This window comes from Thermobia domestica, chromosome 18 (genome assembly GCF_964235325.1).
Source record: "Thermobia domestica chromosome 18, izTheDome1.hap1.1, whole genome shotgun sequence".
Lineage (NCBI taxonomy): Eukaryota > Metazoa > Arthropoda > Insecta > Zygentoma > Lepismatidae > Thermobia > Thermobia domestica.
In genome coordinates this window covers 128,397,668-128,421,676 of record NC_137471.1, presented here as the reverse complement: position 1 = coordinate 128,421,676, position 24,009 = coordinate 128,397,668, and the positions used below count along the sequence as shown (strand labels likewise).

General features: G+C 35.1%; 1 protein-coding gene across 2 annotated transcripts in view; it reads right to left on the bottom strand.

The window, feature by feature from the left end:
* Positions 1–10,402: 10,402 nt before the first annotated feature.
* Daao1 (D-amino acid oxidase 1) overlaps positions 10,403–24,009 on the bottom strand; it is a 97,755-nt gene continuing 84,148 nt past the window's right edge. For both annotated transcript variants that reach the window (XM_081746151.1, XM_081746152.1), the window contains exons 5-7: positions 19,282–19,438; positions 13,466–13,744; positions 10,403–10,650 (exon numbers count right to left, since the gene is read on the bottom strand). In XM_081746151.1, the coding sequence (XP_081602277.1) occupies positions 10,525–10,650; positions 13,466–13,744; positions 19,282–19,438 (562 nt within the window). In that variant the 3' untranslated portion in view covers positions 10,403–10,524. The remainder of the gene's footprint in view (positions 10,651–13,465; positions 13,745–19,281; positions 19,439–24,009) is intronic.

The window sequence follows — 24,009 nt, the reverse complement described above, 5'->3', positions numbered from 1 at the left end:
ATTGTGAATGGAACTTTACAATACAAACAAAGTTATTGTAAAATTTCTATCCTGTTTTATTTTCTGAGGTAGTGCAATTGACTTTTTGACTGACCCTAGTAGATAGTCTGGTTGATATTTTATAACCACAAATCCGCGGTTTAGGTTATATTTGTCCATATTGAATCTTGATATGTCTTTCTATTTTTAGTTTTCAATTGACAACTATGAAACTCACCATAGAGAATCTTACAAGTATACATTTCCCTTATTTGATTGACTTGTCGGAATTTAATGTCCTCAGTGCCAAGGCTATAGCTGACTGGGAGTTACCTCTTGAAGTAGAATCCAAACCATTCCTACGATTTATATGTGAGGCTTCGTATCCTCACCAGGGTACAAATCCGGGACTGTGTGCATTAGCTATTTGGAGACAAGGAATCAAAAAACGCCACGTTTGAATATAGAGAGGAAAACTGGTTCAGGGTCAGACAGATGGAGATAAAATCATCCGAGTGTACCCACAAAACATGTGACGAGGTTCACTGACGTTCCGCATGTAGAGTTCAATTCGTGAGGGATAATAAATGTTTTTAAAATAGTGACTGTACTATAAAGAAGAAAACGGAATTTTTAGATTACATTTCGCGATGTTGTTAATATCTTTTCGTGTTGAAGTAGTTGTGATATTGAATGTAAAAGTTAGAATAATTTTATAATAATTGATTGCGGATTATTATCAGAAATAGTAGCAGCCAGAAGAAATGGAAGCATGAATAAATATAGTGGAGATAACGTGAGGTTTCCTGTTAGTTGATGGAGATATTCTGTTAGCACATAATTATTATGACTGAGAATTGTGCAGTAGCAGCTGGCATTTAGGTTATTAAGACACTAGAAGAGCAACCTCAATATTAAGACCAAAGACCCAATCTTACGCCTCTTGTATTATTTAATAAAAAATATTCATAAATTCCCTATCAAAAGCTTACTAATGATAAACATACTTCGTCTAGATCAGTTACACACAAAATATATAATAACAATAACACGGAACTATTTCAGATATTTGATTAACACTTTAACGCAGAATAAAGGCATCCGCGTGAGAGAAAAAAGAAGAAAGGAAGAAAGAAAAGAAAAGAAATTCTTTGCCGAAGTATGCCGAAGAGAAACTTATTCATATTAATGACTCTAAGATAAGAATCAGGCGATTTCAGAATTATCAAAACACCTAAGTAAATCTAAGCATTCCATAAAATAAACCAACATTTTGCACACAATTTCTTTGTTTGTAAAAAGACGTAAACGTTTATAGAAAAGAAAATACGAATTTAGTTCTTCGTGGCTAAGCGGTTAGCATACGCATCTTTGTCGTAGGAGACCCGCGTTCGATTCCCGACGGGAGCTCATATGGTTTGGATTCCACGTTAATCAGTAGGTCCCGTCTCATATAGCCTCGCTGCTGAACGGGACGTTAAAATCAACTCAAGAAATTAATCAGAATCAAGAACCCTAATTAAATTTAGATAAAGGTAGTATAGACAAGCAATGGGATGAATAAAAAGCAATAGACTCGGTATATACAGTAAACCTCCGAGTATCCAGCGTAATGGGGTGGAAGGAAAGGCCGGATAACAAAAATGCCGGATAGGGCGGAGTTCTATGAACTAATTTCTTTGCCCCACCAATACCAAAAGACAAAGTTTTTATACCAAAACTCACTGTTATAATACAGTTATGTATTTCCTCACTTCTTATTTGGCTCTGTGCTGGTAGTTTATAAATGTTCATGTACTGCACTGCACGTTTCAAGAATTTATTAGAGATAAAGTAAGTTAAAGAATACGTACAGTATTTGTAAACAGTTCACATTTTAATATAAATTCTGTAATGCAAAACTTAAATGCAGGAAACATAAACAAAACATTAACGTAAATCGTAGGTCTAATTCTTATGAAAATTGGCTCAAACTGATTTTACAGTATATAGATGTGAAAAGGTAGCCCTAAGATAAGAGTCAAAACCTACAGTTTTTAGTTTTTGAAAAAGTCCTAAAAATACATTAAGCATACTTCAAGAACAATTTACGAATACAGAACTGTACTGTACGAATACAGTTATAATCAGGTACAGCGGCAAACGTACTATGTTGAGGTCCGTTACATACTGACGAAAGAATGAACAAGGAGCAGAACCCTGCACTTTTCCTGTTACAACTTGTATTTTGCACACGACATGTAGAAGGATTGTAGCAGACGCCCACTTCTAATGTCTTTGCAATGTTGCCAATGCAACACCTTGCCTTCCTCATTTAATTACAATAAAAGAAAACAAGGCCGTAAGCCGGACGCTCAGGAGTCTAGTGTAATACAGATATATGCAGTATAGAATACAAGTGGGAAACAAAGCTTATTATGCAAGTCTCTGTCTTCGGAGAAGTAAATTAGTTTCTGAAACAGCCAAAGTACTGATTTATAAAAGACTCGTGACCTATGGGGCAGAGATATGGGGAAAGATGAGATGAGCTTGAGAACATTCTACGTAGAGGAAGGTGCTAAGGAAAATATATAGATCTGTAAGGCAAGATGGAATCTGATGCATAAAATACAATGAGGAGTTAGACATATTAATAAAAAGAGAGGAATATTGTAAGCCGTATAAAGATTCAGCGAATTGAGTGACTGGGTAACCTGCAATGACGTACGTCAATAACCAAAAGTATATATATAAAGGGAGCAAGAAAAGAGGAAGACATAAGCTGAATTGGTTCCATGATATAATAGACAGTAGGTATATCATGAAAGTAAAAGAAAGGAAAGAGAGAAACAACAATAGAAAAAATAGAGGCATATCGCTGAGGATGCCAGTGCCTACACTGGGCCACCGGGCTGTTTGTCAGGCAATATGTAAACTAGGCAATTAAGTGAAGTAATGGAACTACATGATGAATCACATAAAACTATAAACTCTTATACCTAGTGTTATTGTATCGATATTTCATTCGAGTCAGTACACTTGACAAAACATCCGTTTAGTCGACTTTTATAGATATAGAAACATTATTATTGCAAAAAATGATGACGGACACTATATGCTCATCATAAATTGTTCTGGGTTTAGTTTTCCAATTTTCAGAAAAGCTATAAAAGGCATACTAATCTACTCAGTTTGACCTTAAGTGCTGAAGTTATCCTTTTTTCGTAACACAATAACCAAAACATGAATTAAGAAGCGGTTCAACTCCGGAGAGTAGGACTATAAGAATATGCGAAGAGTGAATTTGTGAATTACAATCCTAAAATAATACTCCTTGACGCGCCACACAGGTAATAATATTGGCTGTTTTATAAGTGTCAAATCTGAAACTCTATCGAGTTTTGAGATAGACGTCTACTTCTGTAACTATTACTAAATTCCACTTGCTTTTAATGGAACATTTGCTTTTAGCTAATATTAAATGAGGCACCAGATACAGTACGAAAATTAAAATGGGCTGAAGATACCACAACAAGAGAAAAGAAACACTGGACATTTAGTAAACCCAGTTAAGATAACTAAGATATAAAACAGGGTTTGCTCAGTTCAGTAAGAGAATTACTTCTCTTACCTTTCAGAAATAAAAATAAAAATATTTTTTTATTGTTCTTATACAGGGTGCGGCACGTAAAATCGGCCCGTCGTAATATGGTATATTGCATTTTTGGCTACAATTAAATTATTTTCAGCTTTCTACCAAGAGATGGCGTGTCGAACCTGTGACAAGACACTTGACCTGCAGGTGCACATGTAAAGCAGCTGCAGACGCAGCCAGTGAAGTGTGTTCAAATAAGTTGAGAAGTAAGCCTCGTTGTGTGAAGTGATAATGCCGTACTTAATAACCGAGCGTGTTGTCATTATTGATGCGTTCATTCGTACTGGATCTTTTGCGAAAACAAAGAATTTGTTTCACGAGAAATTTCCAGAACTGTCTGCGCCAGGAAAAAGCACCATACAGGACTTGATTGAAAAATTGCGGCGTACAGGATTTGTTCAAATTACTCCCAGGAACAGACCACATCTACTAAATACGGAGGATACTTTCAGGGTCGAGAACACTTTCAGCGCCTACTGTGAAGGTGAGTATTCATATTCAAAACATTACATTTCATTTTATGTGTTGAATTTGCTTAATCATTGATTACGTTCATTTTCTGATGTCTTATGAACGTTTTACGTGCCGCAACCTGTTAAACCATTCTGATACTGTAGGCACATAGTTTCATCTCTTGCCACTTCTCCATGTCGAGTCTTAATGTTCCAGAGGCAAATCGACTTCATTATTTTGCAGAAACTAAACATTGAGTGAACTGATTGATTTGATTTGATTTTGAGTTTAACGTCCGTTTCAGCAGCAAGGCTATATGAGACGGAACCTACTGATTAACGTGGAATCCGAACCGCATAAGCTCCGCTGGGAATCGAAGCCGGGTCATCCACGCCAAAGGCGCGTACATTAACCGCGTAGCCACGAAGGTGCTCATGAGTGAATTGATACTAGGATGAGAGTAGAGATACATTGTCGAACGAACTCATTACTTTGATTTGATATGTTTCGAAGACGAATGGTAAGCTGGGAAACATATTTCTGAGGTGCTTGGTGAGATGCAGTGAATATTAAAATGAACGATGGCACAATTTCAATAATTTCGCGGTTCAGTGCTCCTTTGCATTATACTAGAAAACGCTACTGTACATGCTACGGGAGCTATAATCACTTCTCTTAGGAACAATGATGCTATTAAACTGTTAATAAAATAATAGTGAGATGAATTGGTAGGAGGAATGAAGTGTGGAGTATGAATGCTTCCTTCCTAGAGGTTAAAAAAGGTTTTATCTATAAAACTAAGTGCTATCAAATAAATGGTGCTTTTTCAAATGATATGCGGTAAACAAAACGACGATTCATTTCGGTATATACACAATTTGCAAAATAGCTCAGATAAAGGGTGGCGTTTACCAACAAACCCGTTGAATTTTTAGAAGTTGTTTTGCGTATCTTGCTTCATTACTTATTTTCTGGGGCGAAAAGTGAATCGGAATCAGATCAAAAACTAGCATATGTTCAAATAATAATCGTATATACTGTGGGTGTGATACCTGCTGGGGTCAATTGCCTCGGACACAAACCCGAGCAGTGGTTCGAATCCTGCTTTAAACAGTAAATATTGTCTCATATAGCCTTGATGTTGGAAACACATTCAACTCCAATCAACCAAACAATAATCATGTTAATAATAATAAAACAAATCACAATAAAGTAATTTACTATTAACTGTATTGTTTCGGTGTTCCCTGACACCTTCCTCAGCAGTCTGGGCAACTCACGTGCAATTCAGCTCATTTCTTAGAATTTTGTCTTCGACTATTTCGTATGACAGCAGACTGTAAGCAGGTTATACAAAATTTTCTAACAAAAAAAGAGCATCAATATCATAGGCCAAAATTAAGAAAATTGAAATTTCAGAGTTTAAAAGATTGGTTGAATACAACGGAATGCTGGTCATAAAATCAGATAAAGAAGTTACGTTTACTGATTTAGACAGATAGGATTACACAAAAATTAAGAACAAATACATAATTTTAGTTCCTATTCTTTGAATGAAGTACACGGAAAGTCAATAGCTTATTGGATGAATCGTAGGTCATAGATGAAGAACTAGCTAAGAGTCTAAAAACACATTCCCTATTTCTGCTACTAATTTTTGGTTTACCGAAAGTGCATAAAGGCGTCCCTATATGATTCATAGTTCCTGATAGGAACTTAATAACTTCCATTTATAGAAAAGCGAAGTGGTTATCCAATTATAGGCCTATTTTTAAACACGAAAGAAATCAAATATATTATAAATAACAGTGTTGAAGTTAAAATAGGAAGTTGCTGATTAGTCAGCGTCAGTGGTTGAAAATGAACGACGTTGGACGTTGTGCACGTGTATAATTCCACTCCGGTCAATCTTGCTATCGAATGCATTCAGAAAAGGCTCTAAATGAATCCAATTCAACGACTTAGGAATCAGAGAAATTGTAAAAATTTTGGAGCCTTGCCTTACCACCAGCAATAACACTCAGTGAAAAAAAAAAAAAGCCAGGAAGGAATCGTCAAGTCAACTGTGATTCAGTAAATTTGTAACGCTATGGAGGATGTGCAGAGATTCAAAAATCAGGAACAACAGAAACAACACAGTGCAAAAAAGTCGAGTAACACATAATACCTTATCGCCGCATTAGACAGAATTACCAGCATTTGACAGCGTTCGAAATGCGCCACAACGAGTCCGACTGGACATTTCGTGCGATTGAAAATCATGTGTAACATTCTGTTGTAACTTTGGCCCGATGTTGGAGCTAGTGGATGCACGAAAACAACAAGCATGACGTGAAGGTTCTGGTCGATCACCACGGATCACAACACGGAAGAATCGTCGCATTGTGTGTGGAGCATTACGTAACCCTGTCATGACTGCCATCCAAACAAAATAATAAACTCTGTAGAACACCTTATGTCCCCTGCGTAGTTTTCCAATAACATCAGTGCATAAGCGAAAGCGTATGGAGTAGCGTCGCACTCGGGTAGCATGGAGTCCTCATGAATGACAGGATCGTGTCGAGGGATGAGTCTCGATTCTGCAGCAAAATTTTTGCATAAAGTTCTCGGTAAGTTTTGAAAAGTTGTAGTCTGTACACTTTTTGTTGTTGTTGTTGTTGATGATGATGATGATAAATGGACTCATTCAGGAGTATATCAAGCAAATTGTGATTGTTGGGAATATTATATTAGAATGACCAAAAGAAACATAGAAACTGAGTTAAAGAACTCATTAGAGACGCATGAAATTAAGATACTGCTGTGACAGATATCTCGAAACGTCCGTATTTAGACACAATAATGGGTAGTTCAAAAGTGTTACATAGATCGTCATTTTACATTGAAAGAAATGTGTATGAATGACTTTTCATCAGAACAAGGATTCGAAGTTTGAATCTGGGCAAGGGGAGCTTTCAGTGGGATTTCAATATGAAAGTAATAATGTTTATTACTCAAATGAAGTTCAATATTCACATACAGATGAAGTGAAAGAGAAAATTATCTATATTAGGCATTTCGTAAGCTAAACATACTTCACAGAATCCAGAAATAGGTTTAGTAACACGAATCAAAATACCAAAACGTGAACAACATACAAGGAAACCTCGCAACACAAACAATTGAAAGAAGTTTTTCACAGTAACAACACTTTCAAAAGGTGATTTTAGTGCAAGAAATTTACATGAGCACACTAACAAGTTTTTTTTATACTTTTTTTAACATTATATTTTATTTGATTTTTTATACCGTGCACACGAAATATAGCAAAGTAAAATTCTAACAAGTTAGAAAAGTGTACGTAAGTTGCAGAGATCTACTGAGAAAGGTGTCAAAAGCGCCGAAACGGTCCAGTTAACACATTTCAGTCGGGGCGCTTTTTTGTAAATTTTATCCCTCAGTTCGGTGGTTCCTATCATGTTTTTCTACAGGCTAATTTAAAAAAAAAAACTCACTGATTTCATTTGGGTTTAAAATTTCTAATTGAAGTCCGATTTTCATGGGGTTTGTGGAAAATTATCAAGGATGAATGGGAGATTTATGGTACTATGTTTATTGGTTTAAATTCGTCCGGGGTAATATCGACCACGTCTCAAGAAAAACAGCAAATATTCGCAAGTGTAACTTACAATGGAATGAGGTTTTGGATTTTTAGAGCAAAATTGCAGAATACAAATTAAGTTAGTGAGAATAGAAAGTAAATGTTAGTGGTAATACCCGTAAATCACATGTTGAATAGCTATAGCCGTTTTTTTGAAACAAACGACGAAGAGATTTTTTGGGCGACCTAACGAGTCGATAGCATACATTTTCCACAACCACCCCCTGCGGAGTCCGATGCTTGTCTGTCTCACTCCGAAACGATTCTGTTTCTTCCAATTTATTCACTAGCGACCATATCATGTTCCTCTTTGGGGCCGAACGTGAGACAAATTTGTTTCTAATTGCCACCTCGTAGTCACCTTTACATTTTCTACATACGTTGCACTAATTAAAATGAAACATTATTTTTGACACTAAGTGGTCGCACGTTGTTGTCATGTTAGTTGCACCAGTAAGTTTTTCTCTCCTTCTCGCGTTTCTACACAGCGGACAGGCTCACAATGCAGCCTGGTGATGTCGCAGTTAAAAATAACTATGACAACCCATAGGCAGGAATTTTTGGAAACGAAATTTGCTCCCTGTGCTGAATTTTAGCACCTTATTTGGAGAGACGAGAGGATCACCAAGATTTCTGTCGCAGACGCGACGCACACACACATATATATATATGCATATTCGTCTGTTTGCTGAGAGAAAAATTTTTAAAAGTGCTTTTATACGAGGTTTACTTAAAAATTAAAATTTTCTTCATTAATATTCGATTAGCTGGACCATATGGTTGCAATAAATGCAGTGTTTTGAGTATGGGCTGATTTAGGGGTTGTCTGCTGTGGGGAATGAACCTTCGGGTGTTTGAAATACCCCACAGTCGAATGGAGGGACCGTGAGTTTTCTTGCAGGAAATTCTTAATATCCCCATTCTGTTTATCAGCATTTTCATGTATAATTCTCTATAGCACAACACAAAGGGGTATTTTTATTTATTTTTTTTCAGAAAGTTGTTGGTGGGGGATCAAAATGTCTCCATATTCCCCCCCTTCCCATTACTACAGAGAAGCTCTCCAATGGTTTTTCAGTCATAATGTAAATAGAAATGCAATCTTTAGGCAACATACCCTTACTGCATTTCAACATTTAGATAGCCGGTATGCCAAGTCAAAATCGTAATAAAACACCGCCTCTGCTTTCTTTCCACTTCGAGCATTGGTCGTACCACTACCACTACCTATTTAAATCACATGGTAATTTTTAGTGTACATAGCTTTAAAAATATATATATATATATATATAAGCTATATAGCTTTTACCATTTTACTATTGATTTCTCTTTCAAAATAATAAACATGCAAAATTTCAACTTATCGTGTCAATCGTCAGTCAGTCAGTTCATGTAGCTTTATACATTAGAAAAGAAGACGAAGATAGGGCCTAATAATTTGGTGTACATTAATGTCTGGTCCTCAATTCAACTTTGGATTCGTGCTGTACGAGTCAGAAATACATTTGAACGACTCCAAACACGATATAATTAGCCAACATTAACAACATTTCGATCTAAGGTTGCCAATTTGTAAAATAGCCGCCATCTTGGATCCTAAAGGAAATTTTGAATGGCGGCCCTTCTTAAATCATTCTCGTCGGTTCCAACTATAGATAAGCCAATTGGCAACCTGTGTTCAAAAAGTGCAGTGTACTGACCAAAATTGTCTCGTACCGCTTGTACTATCAAGGATAAACCACGAAGTAGTAGACCATCAACAAGAGAAGAATAACGCAGAGAAGTCACGGTGTCAGTTAAAACATTACGAATGAAATAAACTTGTAAACGGACCGCGGAACTTGGTATACCCCGGTCAACTCTGTGCAAACACATGAAAACATGACTTAAAATTACATCCATATCGACGGAAATTTGTTCAAGAATTATCTGACAATGACTTAAACCAAAGGAAGAAGGCATGTGATGCACTTCTGCAGGCGTTTGACACAATCCTGAAACGTGGAAATGTGATTTTTAGTTTTGAAGGTGCCAGATACCGAAACTTCCGAGCGAGAAATATTGTGTTCTGATCAAATGAAAACACTTATTTTTATGTTGAAGTTGAGAATAACCCTCTCCATGTCATGATATGGGCTGGTGTAGACACACCTGTTAACCAACATCAATATCTTGATATGCTAAAAAAAACTAGTCCATTCCCCTTTTGAAAACCCGAGGAGTTAAGGGAACATGTTAGTTTCAACAAGATGGGGCACCTCCTCATTTTGCTACTTCAATTGGAGAATATATTAACGAGGTAATCCAGGACGCTGGATTGACCGTAGATCGCCTTAATTGCTCGCTCCACTTGGCTTGCCCCTCGAAGCTCGGACTTAACGACCTGTGCAGAATAATACCCGTTCAATACTACGTCTACGTAGTGGCTTGTAGTATTTTTCTCCCCCCACCAAGCTTGGACCCTCTCAACAAAAATTTCTTAGTGTGCGCCTGCTGACCTACTTTCAAAAAGTCATGTATTGAATTTAATTATTGAGCTACTTACGAACACACAACAAAAAATAGTAGGAAGCGTAGTGGATTCTTTAAAATGTAGTCTAAAAATTTAGATATGCCAAAAAAACAAAATCCCTCAAATGCATTTCTTCCGTTTCGTTCATGAACAAGGAAACAAATCAAGAAATAGAAAATCCAACTTCCAACAATAATACTTATTTACATGTATTTCAACAGACTCATACAATACATATAACAATATAATTAATATTTTAACATGTACTAAAGTGTTTGTATACTATCTTCTGCTGTATTACTGCTATTACAGTTTACTCGATTGGTAAGTAGGAGATGCACTATGGAGCTTTTTAGCGAGTGATACTGCATACTTCGCAGTACCAGGCGCTGTAGTAACACCGTATCCACCATGACCGTAATTGTGCACAATCTGCAGAAAAAGAAAGAAAGAAAATGTACAAAATAAAATACTTAATAACAGATTATTAGATTGTTAATTTCTAACAAAATAAAGTCTAAATTCCTAGATTATGTAGGAGAGCACAAAATACTTGGTTAATTATCTAAGTTTGTTCAATGCAAATACTATATATATGTCAAAATAACGATAACAGCAATACAATGACAAATACCATCTGACTTTCTAATTATAGGATATATCTTAAGCCCCACTAGATAGTTGAACATGGTCCACTGTAGGAAAGAGAACAATGCAACTGGACCATACTCCAGGATGCTGCAACTAACAATCACTTTGCGGTTCATAGCCACAGAAAGAGGCGTTGTTCCTCTTCAGTCGCTTCCAAGAACAATGACACCATTGCTGAATGCGTCTAATAAAATGTGAATCCGATCGGAAAAACATAAGGCAGTCCCTGGTCGTTAAACTGTTCCTCTAAAAAGGATGGCAAGACGGAGAGCTGTCCCAATCCATGTATCAACGTTTTGTTCTTACAACGAGCAGTGTATGGATGGAAGAAATATATCTATAAGTACATGGTCATCGCATGACGTAGATCATCATATGAAACAGTCTTTTTCTTCTTCTGGTCATGGGCACACTTTTCGACATATCATTCAGTTAATACAGCATCTCTTCTGTTTGGATGATTAAATCAGTTCGAGGTAGAAATAGTTTTCGGCATCTACATATCCATTTTCACCACCGAGGAAACAATGCTTTGACACAAAATCGACCCCGACGCTTACTAACGGATAATCAGATTTGCTGCTCAAATATTCAAAATAGGCATCATCTTCAGTCTCAGATGTGCTCTGTTCAGATATCTGGAATGACTTGTTTTCAGATAACAGATATGTCCAGTTTCTAAATAATCGTTACATCTTTTGTTAAGCCACAACTCAGCAAGCTTTTGGATCTCAAGTTGAAAATTATAACATCAAGAGTTCAGTGGCAAATGACATCAAAATCCCTAGTGATTGGGTGTATTTTGATTCCAAGCAGCTAATTAGATATTGACCACTCCATGAAAGTAAACAGTGCAACTGGTCCAGTATTGAAGATTCTGCACCCAACAGTAACAGTGTCGTGGAGTCCTGGACAGTGAAAAGGGACACTGTACCATGCCAGTCATTGCCAAATATTCCAACACAGTGCTCACTGTTGTTATAATAAATATACAGCTGATCAGAGAAGGTATATGAAGACCTTGGTCTTCTAACTGGTCTAGTGAAAATGTGGGCAAACAAATCCCATTCCAAGCAGTAATGTTTCACCAAGGATACTCATCAAATATTCAGTCGGGGATAATGGCCTATATACAAAGGAATATCGCAAAGGATGGACAACCTTCTTTTTCTTCGTATCATGAAGCTGTTTTTCAGTAGCGATGGTAGTAGCAACCACCGTTTCACGGTCATAATATTGTATTAATAGGTTCATAAATTATTCTTGGATGAGAAATCAACCTTCGTATCCAAGTTGTGAACAGTGGTAACCAGCGACGACAAGAGAAGAGTCATATTCTGTGTTCAATTCTGGTCCTATTCAATAGCTGAATAGATGCGGCAGTTTCTTCTTGTTTCAACGATGTTAAAGATCGATTCGATGATAAACACGTAGTGATTGATGTAGAAGAGACTAACAGGGTGTTTGATGGTCTTGATTTCATCGAAGTGAGTATATTAGATGTGTATGAAGTTATTGTAGTTAGCGCTCAAGAAATTTTCACGTTTACCTATTCTGACTTCATTCGCTCATCTGTTGCTTGGAGATTTTTATTGGCAAATTGTAATTGTTGCAATAAGCCGGCAAAACTATTTTTTATTCTAATTGTTGGAGAATAAGTGCTTTTGTAGAAATAGGATTAATCTTTAAGGAGTTTGTCATTTATATATTTATCACTTCTCTAGCTGTATCCATCCGTCCCTCAACTAGGTAATCTAAAAGTTTTACAGCACTTTTTATGCAACAGTCCCAAAGAAGGAATTATTGATTACTTTCGAATGAGTAGATAAATCTTTAAGTACATTTTAATTTAATACATTTTGGTAGTCAATCATAAGAAATCATTAATTCACGATGATAGGGATACATTATCAAGTTATCAATTGCCAATTATGACTTTGATCGTAGAACACACATCTAAATCGAAAAATTTGAAATCAAAATCTTACACGGAAACAGCCGAAGCATATTTAAAACATGAAAAAACGTGTCGATTAGTACCTTTGAGTTTGTTCAATTCTCTTTTAATTTGTCCAAGTCTTTGTTAACCGCAATAACTCACTCGTGTTTTTTAAGGGGGCATTCTTTCCAAATTAGGCAAAGGTTTTTTAAAAATATTTTTAAATTTCTAGGAGGCGCCAGAAGTCTTTATTGAACACGAGAACTATGTAGTTATGCAAATGACGTCCTCATTTTGAAGAAAATGCAAAGAATAGACAACATTAGGCATCAGAGCTATAATGTAGGTAACATAGAGCGAAATAGGCAAAATAAATTTTGTTGGTATTGAAGCAGATCCGCAAATAAACTTCAGTGCGTTTATTTTTATTATATCTCTACCATTAAGAAATAGGTATTTTGCCCGCCATCTGGCCTCTACTAACCAGAATCAGCTATCGTACTTGGTGAACTTGGGCGTGAGTCTGTTGGCGCACCAGATATAAATACTTTACGCTCAATGAACTGTACTTTTAAAATCTAAAAATGTTGTGGCTAAAATTAGACTACAACAAAATACCTGATCTAAAGTTAGGGCTTTAATTATGTGTTAAAATACCTTTAGCTTTTGCAGTCCAACTTCCAGAACTTCATCTTCCACCCGCACAGGATCTCGATGCGGTCGGAGTCCTACCCACTCTCTAACCACCTGACTTTTCTGAAGATTTGGCATCAGCTGAGTGCAACGTTCCCAGATGGAAGCACTATCATGTTTGCAAACTTGAGTGTTGTAGCTATCGTAATTTCTAGTTCCACCCAAAGTCACGGTTTCGGTTCCAGGAACTATGTAGGTATCATAATCCCCATAAAAGAAAGTCTTTATCCATGGAGCTTTCACCTAAATAAAAGAAAAGATAATGAGTTCACCTGTAGGATAAGGAGGAAAAAATAATATTGAATTACGGTGAAATAATTGAATGAATTAGGTTAAACTATGCGAGAATGAGAGAGAGTCGATGAAGTCCATAAATACAATAACATAAAACTCCAGTGCCTATAATAGAACCTATAATATTATTAACAAAGATAAGTAGGAGCCGGATCTTGTGTTCCGAAAATCATACAAAATAAATAAAAAGTTAATTTTAACCAGCAACTACAAGGAGTTATATGATCATTTTGATGTGTAGTTTAGAATATGAGTAGTAAAAAGAAAGTAAATTAAATTAAATTAATTAAATTAACTTAAACCTAAGGCAAAACTTTTAGCATCTCATTTAGCTTAAAGGCGACAGTTCCTCTACACTCTTCAATGACAATGAAAAAAGAAAAATCTTAAATTCAATAAAAATATGTTCAATACATGTCAATGAAAATAAACGATAATCGTATAAGACGAAATAGATATTTATTTAATATTTATTTATTTATTCACCATTGTCGGTGCTCATAGTTTCACCAGACGTGATGTTCCAATGTGCTAAAAATGTTTAATTGTCTTATGTATGTAATAATGTAGAGTATGTAATACAGTAGTATTATTATGATCATTTGACGGCAGTGATCATAAAAGTGAAAGTAGTCCATAAGCAGGAATTGTTATGATTAAATATTGAAATATGTCCTTCTATATTTTTCCTGAAATGAAGTAGATAGATCTCCGCCATTTGCATTATATATGTCACGAAGTTGTATTTTTTTCTAGAAATGTATTAATGGATTATTTTAATAGCGAACATTAAATGGTGGCACGAACAATGGTGGCCTGAATTATTAACAAAGTTGAAGGTGATATTAAATAGTAATTGACTTGATAATAACTTGTTAAATAATATAGAACTTATACATTAGTGGCAATGATTGTCAACTGTTATTCAAAAGATATTATTACTGGGAATTATTAGCATTTGACTCATTTTTACTATGATTATTTCACAAGAATTTAATTTATGCAAGTTTTGTCCAAGTGAGTTAAAAACAGAGCCACAAAATAACATGTAAAGATCTTTAGGGAAAAAAAAAACACAAATAACAAACACTCCTCCCCACATCACGCCGCCACTTGCACTCCTCAACCAATGTTTGTAACGAAAAAAAAAAATAACAGTCTCCGATTTGCAGTGAGCAAGTAAACAATGATTATTTCCGTTTGTCCTCTCAAAACGTACTACTTCACGCTATTTTCGTTGTTTTTTCATGACTTTAAAATGTGCGTTTGTATATAAAGAACGAAGCACTGTAAAGTGACTCCTTTTGGTAACTAGCTCACATCTTGTGAAATCTTGTGTTCAGGTATTTTTCTAGTATTAATGTCGTAACATTACGTGCAGTTTAATAATCAGAATATCAACTTCAGGCAAGGAACATGTACGAGTAACTCAATTTAAAATACATTAACCTATTTGTGTTGCAATTTTAAGTTTTAAATTTATATTTCGTCTGGCTATGCTGCATTCTTCAACGAAATACACAATATGGATGAGTTAAGAAATTTTTACGAACTTCTTCTCCTACTAATTGTGATTATACGAGTACTTGTCACTTCCTCGATTTATCATCTACTAGTTCAAATGTTCTAAATATACAATGAATGCAACAAATTATCTGTTGAAAAGTCACCACCAATGCTCAGATATTTTGTCTTTTTGATCATTAAATACGGCAATTCAATTTCCTCAGTATTGGGAAATAGTAAAATTATACAATGTGACTCAGACTAAAAAATTGTAAAAAAAAAATAAATAAATAAATAAATAAATAAAACCTTATTCACTGATAAAATTATTGTGTAAAACTTAACTCTTTTGGATTTTTAACGCAATTGTAGAATGATCCAAATATGTTTCTTATTTTAAAAATAGATATTTTGAGGAACCCGAAACAGGTGAATTCTCTTGTTTCTAAATGTTTGATGTGTTCCTATTATGTGTTTTGTCGAAGATTCTAGCATAGACAATCGAAGTATGGACTAAAAATTTAAAATTGAAACACAGATAAACTAGTGAATTTTAACTTAGTTAAGTAGTTCTTTTGTTTTTCACGTTTATCTATTGTATTTTTATTATATTTTCATTGTACTCACCCATTTTTATAGGTGTGCATTTATCTTTTTCTTCAAACCAAATTGTATTTTAGTACAGTGTTGGGTACCTACGCGTGTAAGTTTTATTCCATTGATTTATATGGAAAATTATTACGAGGGAAATTCAAAAAGTAAAGGCACATTTGCAATTTCTCTTTCCAGGAATTGGCAACACTGCTAGTAACCAGCGCTGAATGAGTGTAGTTGACAACACTTCGAGACAACGTGTCGCTTGTATTCCTGCATTAGTCATTGGAGTGTAGGAGACTGTTAAACATGGCAGCTCCATTGGCGAGCTGCAACAAGCAGGAAATGAGAGTAGTGATTCGCTTTTTGTATGCGGAAGGTGTGAAACCTGCAGACATTATTCGTCGAATGCAAGCACAGTATGGTCATAGCTATTTATCGCGAAGTAAGATCTACGAATGGATAAAGCGCTTCAAACAGGGAAGAACTTCTGTATGTGACGAGACAAGATCGGGCAGGCGATCGACGTCAATTACTGAGGACGATGTGAATGTCGTTGAGAGTATGCTGAGAGCAAACCGAAAAATCACAGTGGACGAAATCGCCAATACTTTAAACATCAGCCGTGGTTCAGTGTATTCCATCTTGAATTGAAAGTGATGAAGATGTCATTGCTGCGGTGCAAAATTGGTTACAGATGCAGCCGAAAAACTTTTTTTCTGACGGAATCAAAAAACTTGTGAAACGTTAGGAAAAGTGTATTGAAGTCCAGGTTGGATACGTCGAAATATAAAGTATGTTTCAGTTTTCTATCATTAGAGTAAGTATAGATTTTCTCAAATGTGCCTTTACTTTTTGAATTCCCCATTTATTCTGTTCTCTTTCAAATGTACTGAAATTTTAATAATGTGATTATATTGACTTCTTGATCAAGTCTAGCTAAATGTCCCTTTTCTCTTCAAAACTAAGTTACGTTATATATGAATTTAATATCACATACATGAAATTGATTATTAAATATTAAAACAAACAATATTGTAACAAACACTATTAAATATACAACAAAACTTAATTTTCATAAAATATGAGGTATTTAAATAAAATTGAAGTAAAAATCAATAAAGTCAAATCTACTAAAATTCAAGTTAAATGTAGATTTCATTTTATGCAATTGTACTATGTGAATAATAAAATTTGTTAAATTTTACGTGCAATCCTTTTTATCTTACTCTGATTAAATTTCGATAAAGGTTGTCTTGATAATCAGTGAAGACCACATTATACATGCATAATATCAGTAAAACCTCGGAGTTGTAAAAAATTATTGTTCCTTTCTAACTTTTCTGAATTCTTCCATTAATTTAGATTTGTCTATACTTTACATAAAAGTCAAGCAAAGTGGATTGATTAGCATTCTTTGCGCTTCATACATATAGAATTTTTCGTCTCAAACTATATCAGAAAAATGCCGAAGTATATGTAAGTTGTCTATAGTATAAAAGAAGTTTTGTCATTGAGTGTACAATCTTCCGCAATTTTGTTGGAAATGATGTCTAGTAAAAGTCAATTAAATGGACTTGCATGTTTAATGAAGGAAGTTAAACTTTATATTCGGTGTTTTTTATTTATTTATTTATTTATTTAATAAGATATAAATTACAGTGGTAGAGCGTTCTGGTGCTTGAGGTCCTGGGTTCGATCCCAGCCCCCGCCAAGTGAACTTTGTGGTGGACAAACACCGTGCTCGTGGGTTTTCTCGGGGTTCTCCCGTTTCCTCCCACTTTCTTCATTCCACCATTTCATTCATTACTCATCATCACCGTCTCCTTTAGCCTAACCGGCATAACCGTGGGACGTAAAACAAAGATTTCATTTCATTTCAAGATATAAATTAGATACGAAAGAAAAGAAAAGGAGAAAATTATACAAATCTACAGTATACGGCAAAACAAATGGTACTGAAATCAAATCGTTGACATTTATTTATTAGTTGTACAACATAATAAAACATAAGAAAGGTTGTCAAATGGATGTCAACTAAATGTTACTCAACACATATTGTAAATTTACAAGGAATCATTCCTGTACATCATGTGTTCAAAATATTGAACATTATGTCGCACATATTCTTCATAGCGGTCCTGTAGATCGATGAACATGTTAATGAACACAGTTTGTTGGAATGACAAAGTAAATGACCGAATCTTCTCTCTTAACTCCGGTATAATGGTAGGAAGTTATCTGTTCAGAAAATTGCTTCTTTCAGCATACCCCGTATGCAAGCACCTGGAGTCATGAGGTGAGGGGAGTGGGAAGGAAAATCCGTTCCACAGGAAATCAAGCGATGTCCAAACTCTTGTGAGCAGTGTGGGCAATAGCTCCGTCTTGCTGCATCCATTGTTGTTATAACGACAGATTTTTCGTAATGTCAAAGACGCACAAATCATGCAAGACAGGGTCAATAATCAATTGTCGATTGATGTAGTGATCAAGGTACATATGGCTTTCATCACTGAACCATATGTTGCTGCTGAAATCTTCATCTTCATATGCCATAACTAACACTCCAGAGCAATACAGTAGATGTCCACGCTAATCTTCTGCAGTAAGACGCTGCCCCACACCGTGTGAGCGGAAATATTGCTCGACAATAAGTACCTTCTTCTCTGTTGTGAGTATTATTTTCGCACCAACTTCACACTACGCTAGTCCACACACAACTGAGCATACATGTGGCACTCACACCTCATACCACATTGCATCTGAGCGCCACCCGTACGCAAATTTTAGTACTGTTTGTTTTGCCACATACTGTAAAATACTCGCATGAACCTGTATTATCCTGCAAACTGCGAACTTTCTATCCTGAGGAAGGCCACAGTGAAAAACGTGGTCGAAATATTGATCAAGCTAATAATCACGCAAAAACCAGGTAACAGGTATTATTATTCACATAAAATTCCAGCTTATTCCAAAGAAAACAGAAAAATAGTTCTCCATATATCAATGGGTTAAAACAAGATGGTGCGGGTATTCAACACCGTTAATTGAACTATGAATGGTATATGTTATCTTCAACACAGTTAATTGAACTGTGAATGGTATCTGCTATCAAGCATTGGTATATTTTATAGAAGACATTACACTCATGACATTTATAATGGCTACATAAAACTGAACCAATGTAGACAAGTTTTGAGAGCATATAACCCTTTAAGACAACTGTCACAATACAATTTTAAAAAGCTTATTTCCAATTAAGTTGGAGAAAATTAAACCGTATTACTAATGCCAACTTACTGAAAATCAAACGAACTTTTTGGCTAACTTAATATTTAATTTTGTGATAATTTAGAACCTGTAAAATTAAATTTATAGTAACTTACCTTAAACACTTGCCCACGAATTGGTACCAGCTTATGATCATTACACATGTATTTTGCTCCTAGTCCTGTGCAGTTGATGACTATATCATATTGGTTGGCTAGATCTCGGAAACTTGAAACATATCTCTTTTCCACCTTGCCACCATTTTCAGTAAATCTGAAAATATTTTCGCTGTAGCATCTATATATCCTTTGTATCAATTATAGAACATTAGTTGTATACGGAAGCAAATGATTCGCAATATAATTAGTATATCTCAATTCACGGTCACTATCGTTACGCTGTGAATGACACATATGAGCAATAAACAAACTTATTCAATTGTTAGGAAGGTAATTATCAATAAAAATAAGGTTAATAATTTTGAGTAATGCAAGATGGTGGAATTACAGTAAGAAATGGTTTAAACACTGAAAAAATTTTTATGATTATTTATTTTTACAAAGTTTAACTAAATTCATAATAATAATAATAATAATAATAAATAAGACTCATATATTATTAATTATTAAACAAAGAAACAACGAAACGCACATACAACTGATATATGATGAAGTACTCCAAAAGTGATGAAGGATTAATAGATCTTGAATTATATCATTGAACAACTGCAATTCTTATTTATACAGGGTCTTACATAAATATGTCACAATCTTTTGGGAACGGATTCCTTTCATCAAAATACGAAAAAAGCTCATATGGACCTGTGGTCAAAAGTGCCGAAAGTGCCGAGTTTCGTAGTTATAGGGTGCCGAAAACGTGAAATAAGTGAACTTTAAACGTTCATAGCTCCACTATTATGGAACCTATTGTAGTTGGGTCAAGACATCATTGAAGAAGTAGTATATGAACTATCCAAATATCCATCTTTCAGAACCCCCGGTACTTTCACAATCATTTTTAGAGAGGCTCTTTGGGAGTACTTGATCACTCACCACCTACCTGTAAAAATTGGTGTGCAAGTACTGAAGCATTCTTAAACACGGATATTTGGATAGGTCACATCATAGCACTGCCCTGTCGCGACAAAACGCTGTAACTTTGTCGGAGCAGTTTTGAGAAAAAGAGCCGTAAAGTCGCTACAGACCGGCTAATTTCCTACTTACATCGAAATTCTCTTTGGTATATTTTCAAAAGTATTTGACTCAGCTCAATGCTGGGCCTGGTGAACATAAATATCGGTGCGTGAAATTCAAAAATAGCGACAAAACAATGTAACTCAAGTTACTGCGTTTTGTCGCGACACGGCAGACCAGTTCGTGAAAGAATGTCTTTACCCGACTACGATAGGTCCGATACTAACTATGAACTTTTTAGGTTCACTAATTTCGCGTTTTGGGCACCGTATAACTACGAAACTATGCACTTCCGACCACAGGTCCATATGCAGGGGTGCCCACAAGGGGGGGCTATGACGCAAACTGCGTCATTGAAATATTTGGGGGGGGGTTAAAAATCTATATAAATATGGTTGAGGGAGTGTAAAAATTAATTGAAAAGATTTTTTTTTTCATGGAAGAACACCTACGGATAGACAATTAAGGGGGGGTGGGCACCACTGCCATATGAGCTTTTTTTCTTATTTTGATGTCCCCAAAATCTGTCCCCAAAAATATTGTAACACATTTATGTAACTCCTGTATTAATAACATAGTAAATACAATGAATATTAATATTCATTAACTTCAAATAAATTATCTAGGTCTGTCTAATGAATTATGTGAACAAATATATGTAATAACGTATAATATTATTAATTATAACATAATTGAAGGTCATGGCAATCATAATATGGATAAGGACAACTAAGAGATTATATATCTAAGATTTTAATAATACAATAAAAATACTAAGAATCAATTATTAATAACATAGGTGATGTAAGTCTGGACCTGTGGAATATAAAACCTTAATTTCAAGTTTAAAAGAATTTTGAGTGTTTCTGAAAAAAAAAAAAAAAAAAAAAAAAAAAAAACAGAGAAGTGTGTATATATAATTTTCTAGAATTTTAGAAAGGAATTTTTGAATTAGAGCAGGAACTATTTTGTATTTTCTATCTCAACTCATTCAGGCTATACTATGCAAAAGATAAGTATGGTATGGATTAAACTATAACATAATCCTAATCTTAAATGATATGCTAACTTAAATCTTGACATTGTGTATTGCAGTATTTTGTTGTTTAACGACAATATTTAATTATTAATCTTGTTTTTATTGATAGACAGTGTTCTTGCTTTTCGTGTGGAAGAGAGTGGAAGATGTTTGGATTCCATGACAAAAGCAATTCAATGTCTTATACAACCTCAGCACTGAAAAGAATCCTTGATCGTTAATTAAAAAAGTAAAGAGACAGAGTGTAATGATTTTCAATATATTCTATTTACTAAGAAAAACTATGAAACAAATACGCAATTATTGGACAAGTTTCTTGCATACTAATTCGTTCAAAGCTTATGGAGTACTTTATACGAACTGTTTACATTACTTTAGATAAGACAAAATCAAAATTATTTTTATATTTGCTTTTCTGCACTTAAAAGTGTAAGTTCACGTCTTCGACTAAAACTATAATATATTGGGTTCGATGGAAAAAGAAAAATAGTAAACATATAACTATATATATATATGATGAACCATTTAACTTGATACGCCCTTATAACTTTTTTAAGCTAATGCAAAAAAGGCTGAAATTTTGCACCATGAAAGTATCCGCAAGGGGGATATTGTTTAACATACTCTGTGATACCATAAGGTTAACAGTGCTACCAATCTAACATAAAGTTTATTTTTTCAAATGCCACTACTTCAGATTATTACATGTTTCAAATTTAATGTAAAACGTAAACATACAATACCACATTTGTCATGCAGTGTTGAGAACTAGGGGCACTACATTGTCACAAAAATAGAAGAAGAAAAAAAACAACGTTTGGAGAGTTCTGCAGTAAATAATAACGCAAATGAGATGGACGGGGCACAATAACCTAAAGTACCTTAATGTCGAATACGACGGTCATCATATGGCTTATTTTGAGAAAGTAGAAACGATGTTACAAGAAATTGAAAATTTGACTTTTTTCAAAGGATTTTATTTCGAAAATGTACGTGAGCGATTCAGAAAGTAACGCCTCCAAGTCCACTACTTGGCCAATAATACTGCAAACATTTTGAACTGTTTACCATTAATGCACTGATGTTTAAGCTATAGAATGTCACTTGCTTCGTCTTCCTATCTCTTCTCGTTCCAGAGTAATGGAGCAATCAACGGCATTCAGGGGTGACGTACGGTTCAAACAGCGGGCTGTCATTGAATTTCTGACTGCGGAAGGTTGTGCGCCCAGCAACATTCCTCGCCGGCGAAGAGTCGTGAATATACCATTACGACCCGAAACCGAAGCGCCAGTCGATGGAATGCCGCCATATGTCCTCTCTTCCGCCAAAATATTCAAAGTTGTCCCATCTGCTGGCAAAGCGTTGTTTACATTCTGCCTCGTCCTGCCTACAGTCCGAATCTTGCGCCTTGCGACTTTTGGGTCTTCCCCAAACTTAAGGATCATCTTAAGGGCCAACGCTACAGTTGTGACGCGGAGGTGGAAGCAGCAATTCGACAATGGTGTCGCCACCAACCACCGCAATTCTTCGCCAACGGCATGAAAAACCTTGTTTCCCATTGGCGCAAGTGTGTTACCTGTAATGGGGACTACGTTGAAAAATGATGCCACCATTTATAGCTGAGATTGCAAGCTTTCCACTAATAATGTGTATCGGTGCTATCTGTCATACACAAATCAATGAATCACCTTGGAGGCATTACTTTCTGAATCGATAAGTATCACATTAAATTACTATACGTACATGGTTGCTAATAGACATAAAGATCATACTGTCGTTTACAGAAATTTGATGTCTCAAATCATTCGAGATATATGTAAAAATTGTAAATTTTGATATATTGCTTAAAATGGCGCATTTGTGGGAACTTTTAATACGTTTTTCTTTAAATTTACTTTGCTTTTATAACATTACAACAAACTTTCAAGTAGGTGTAATTACAATAACTTTTTGGAATTATGTAATTTTAAGCAGTGTTGGAAACTTCAACAGTTTTTCTCACATCTCCAGAAAGATTTGAAATATCAAATTTACTGTAATCGGTATTAAGATCACATCTATTAAAGTTGGATGAGATACTCGAGAAAAGCTTTTCTAAGCAGTTTCTCGAGAAAAAAAAGGCTTGTGAAAAAAAAAGTTAAAATTTTAATCGCCTGTAACTTCGTTTCTATTCATTTGAAATCTCATATCATGATCACTGTATTAGAAACTAAAGTACTTTAGATGTGCTGCATTGCCCCATTTGTCTTATTTGCGTTATTACTGTTGTATAGACTACCAAAATCTCGTTTAACATGTAGATTTTAAATATGTAATAACCTGACGTAGTGCTATTTGAAAAAATAAGCTTTATGTTGGTTTGTCAACACTGTCAGCCTTATGATGTCACAGGCTATGTCCAATGCCGATATTTGGATGGTATAAAATTTTAGCGTTTATATATATATATATATATATATATATGTGTGTGTGTGTGTGTGTGTGTGTGTGTAGAAAAAGAAAGAGAGAGAGACAGAAGGCAGACAGGCAGACAGAAAGAGATAAAGATACAAAGAGAGAGAGAAAAGAGAGATAAATGCCAGGGATGACCTAAAATACTTTGATCTCGATCC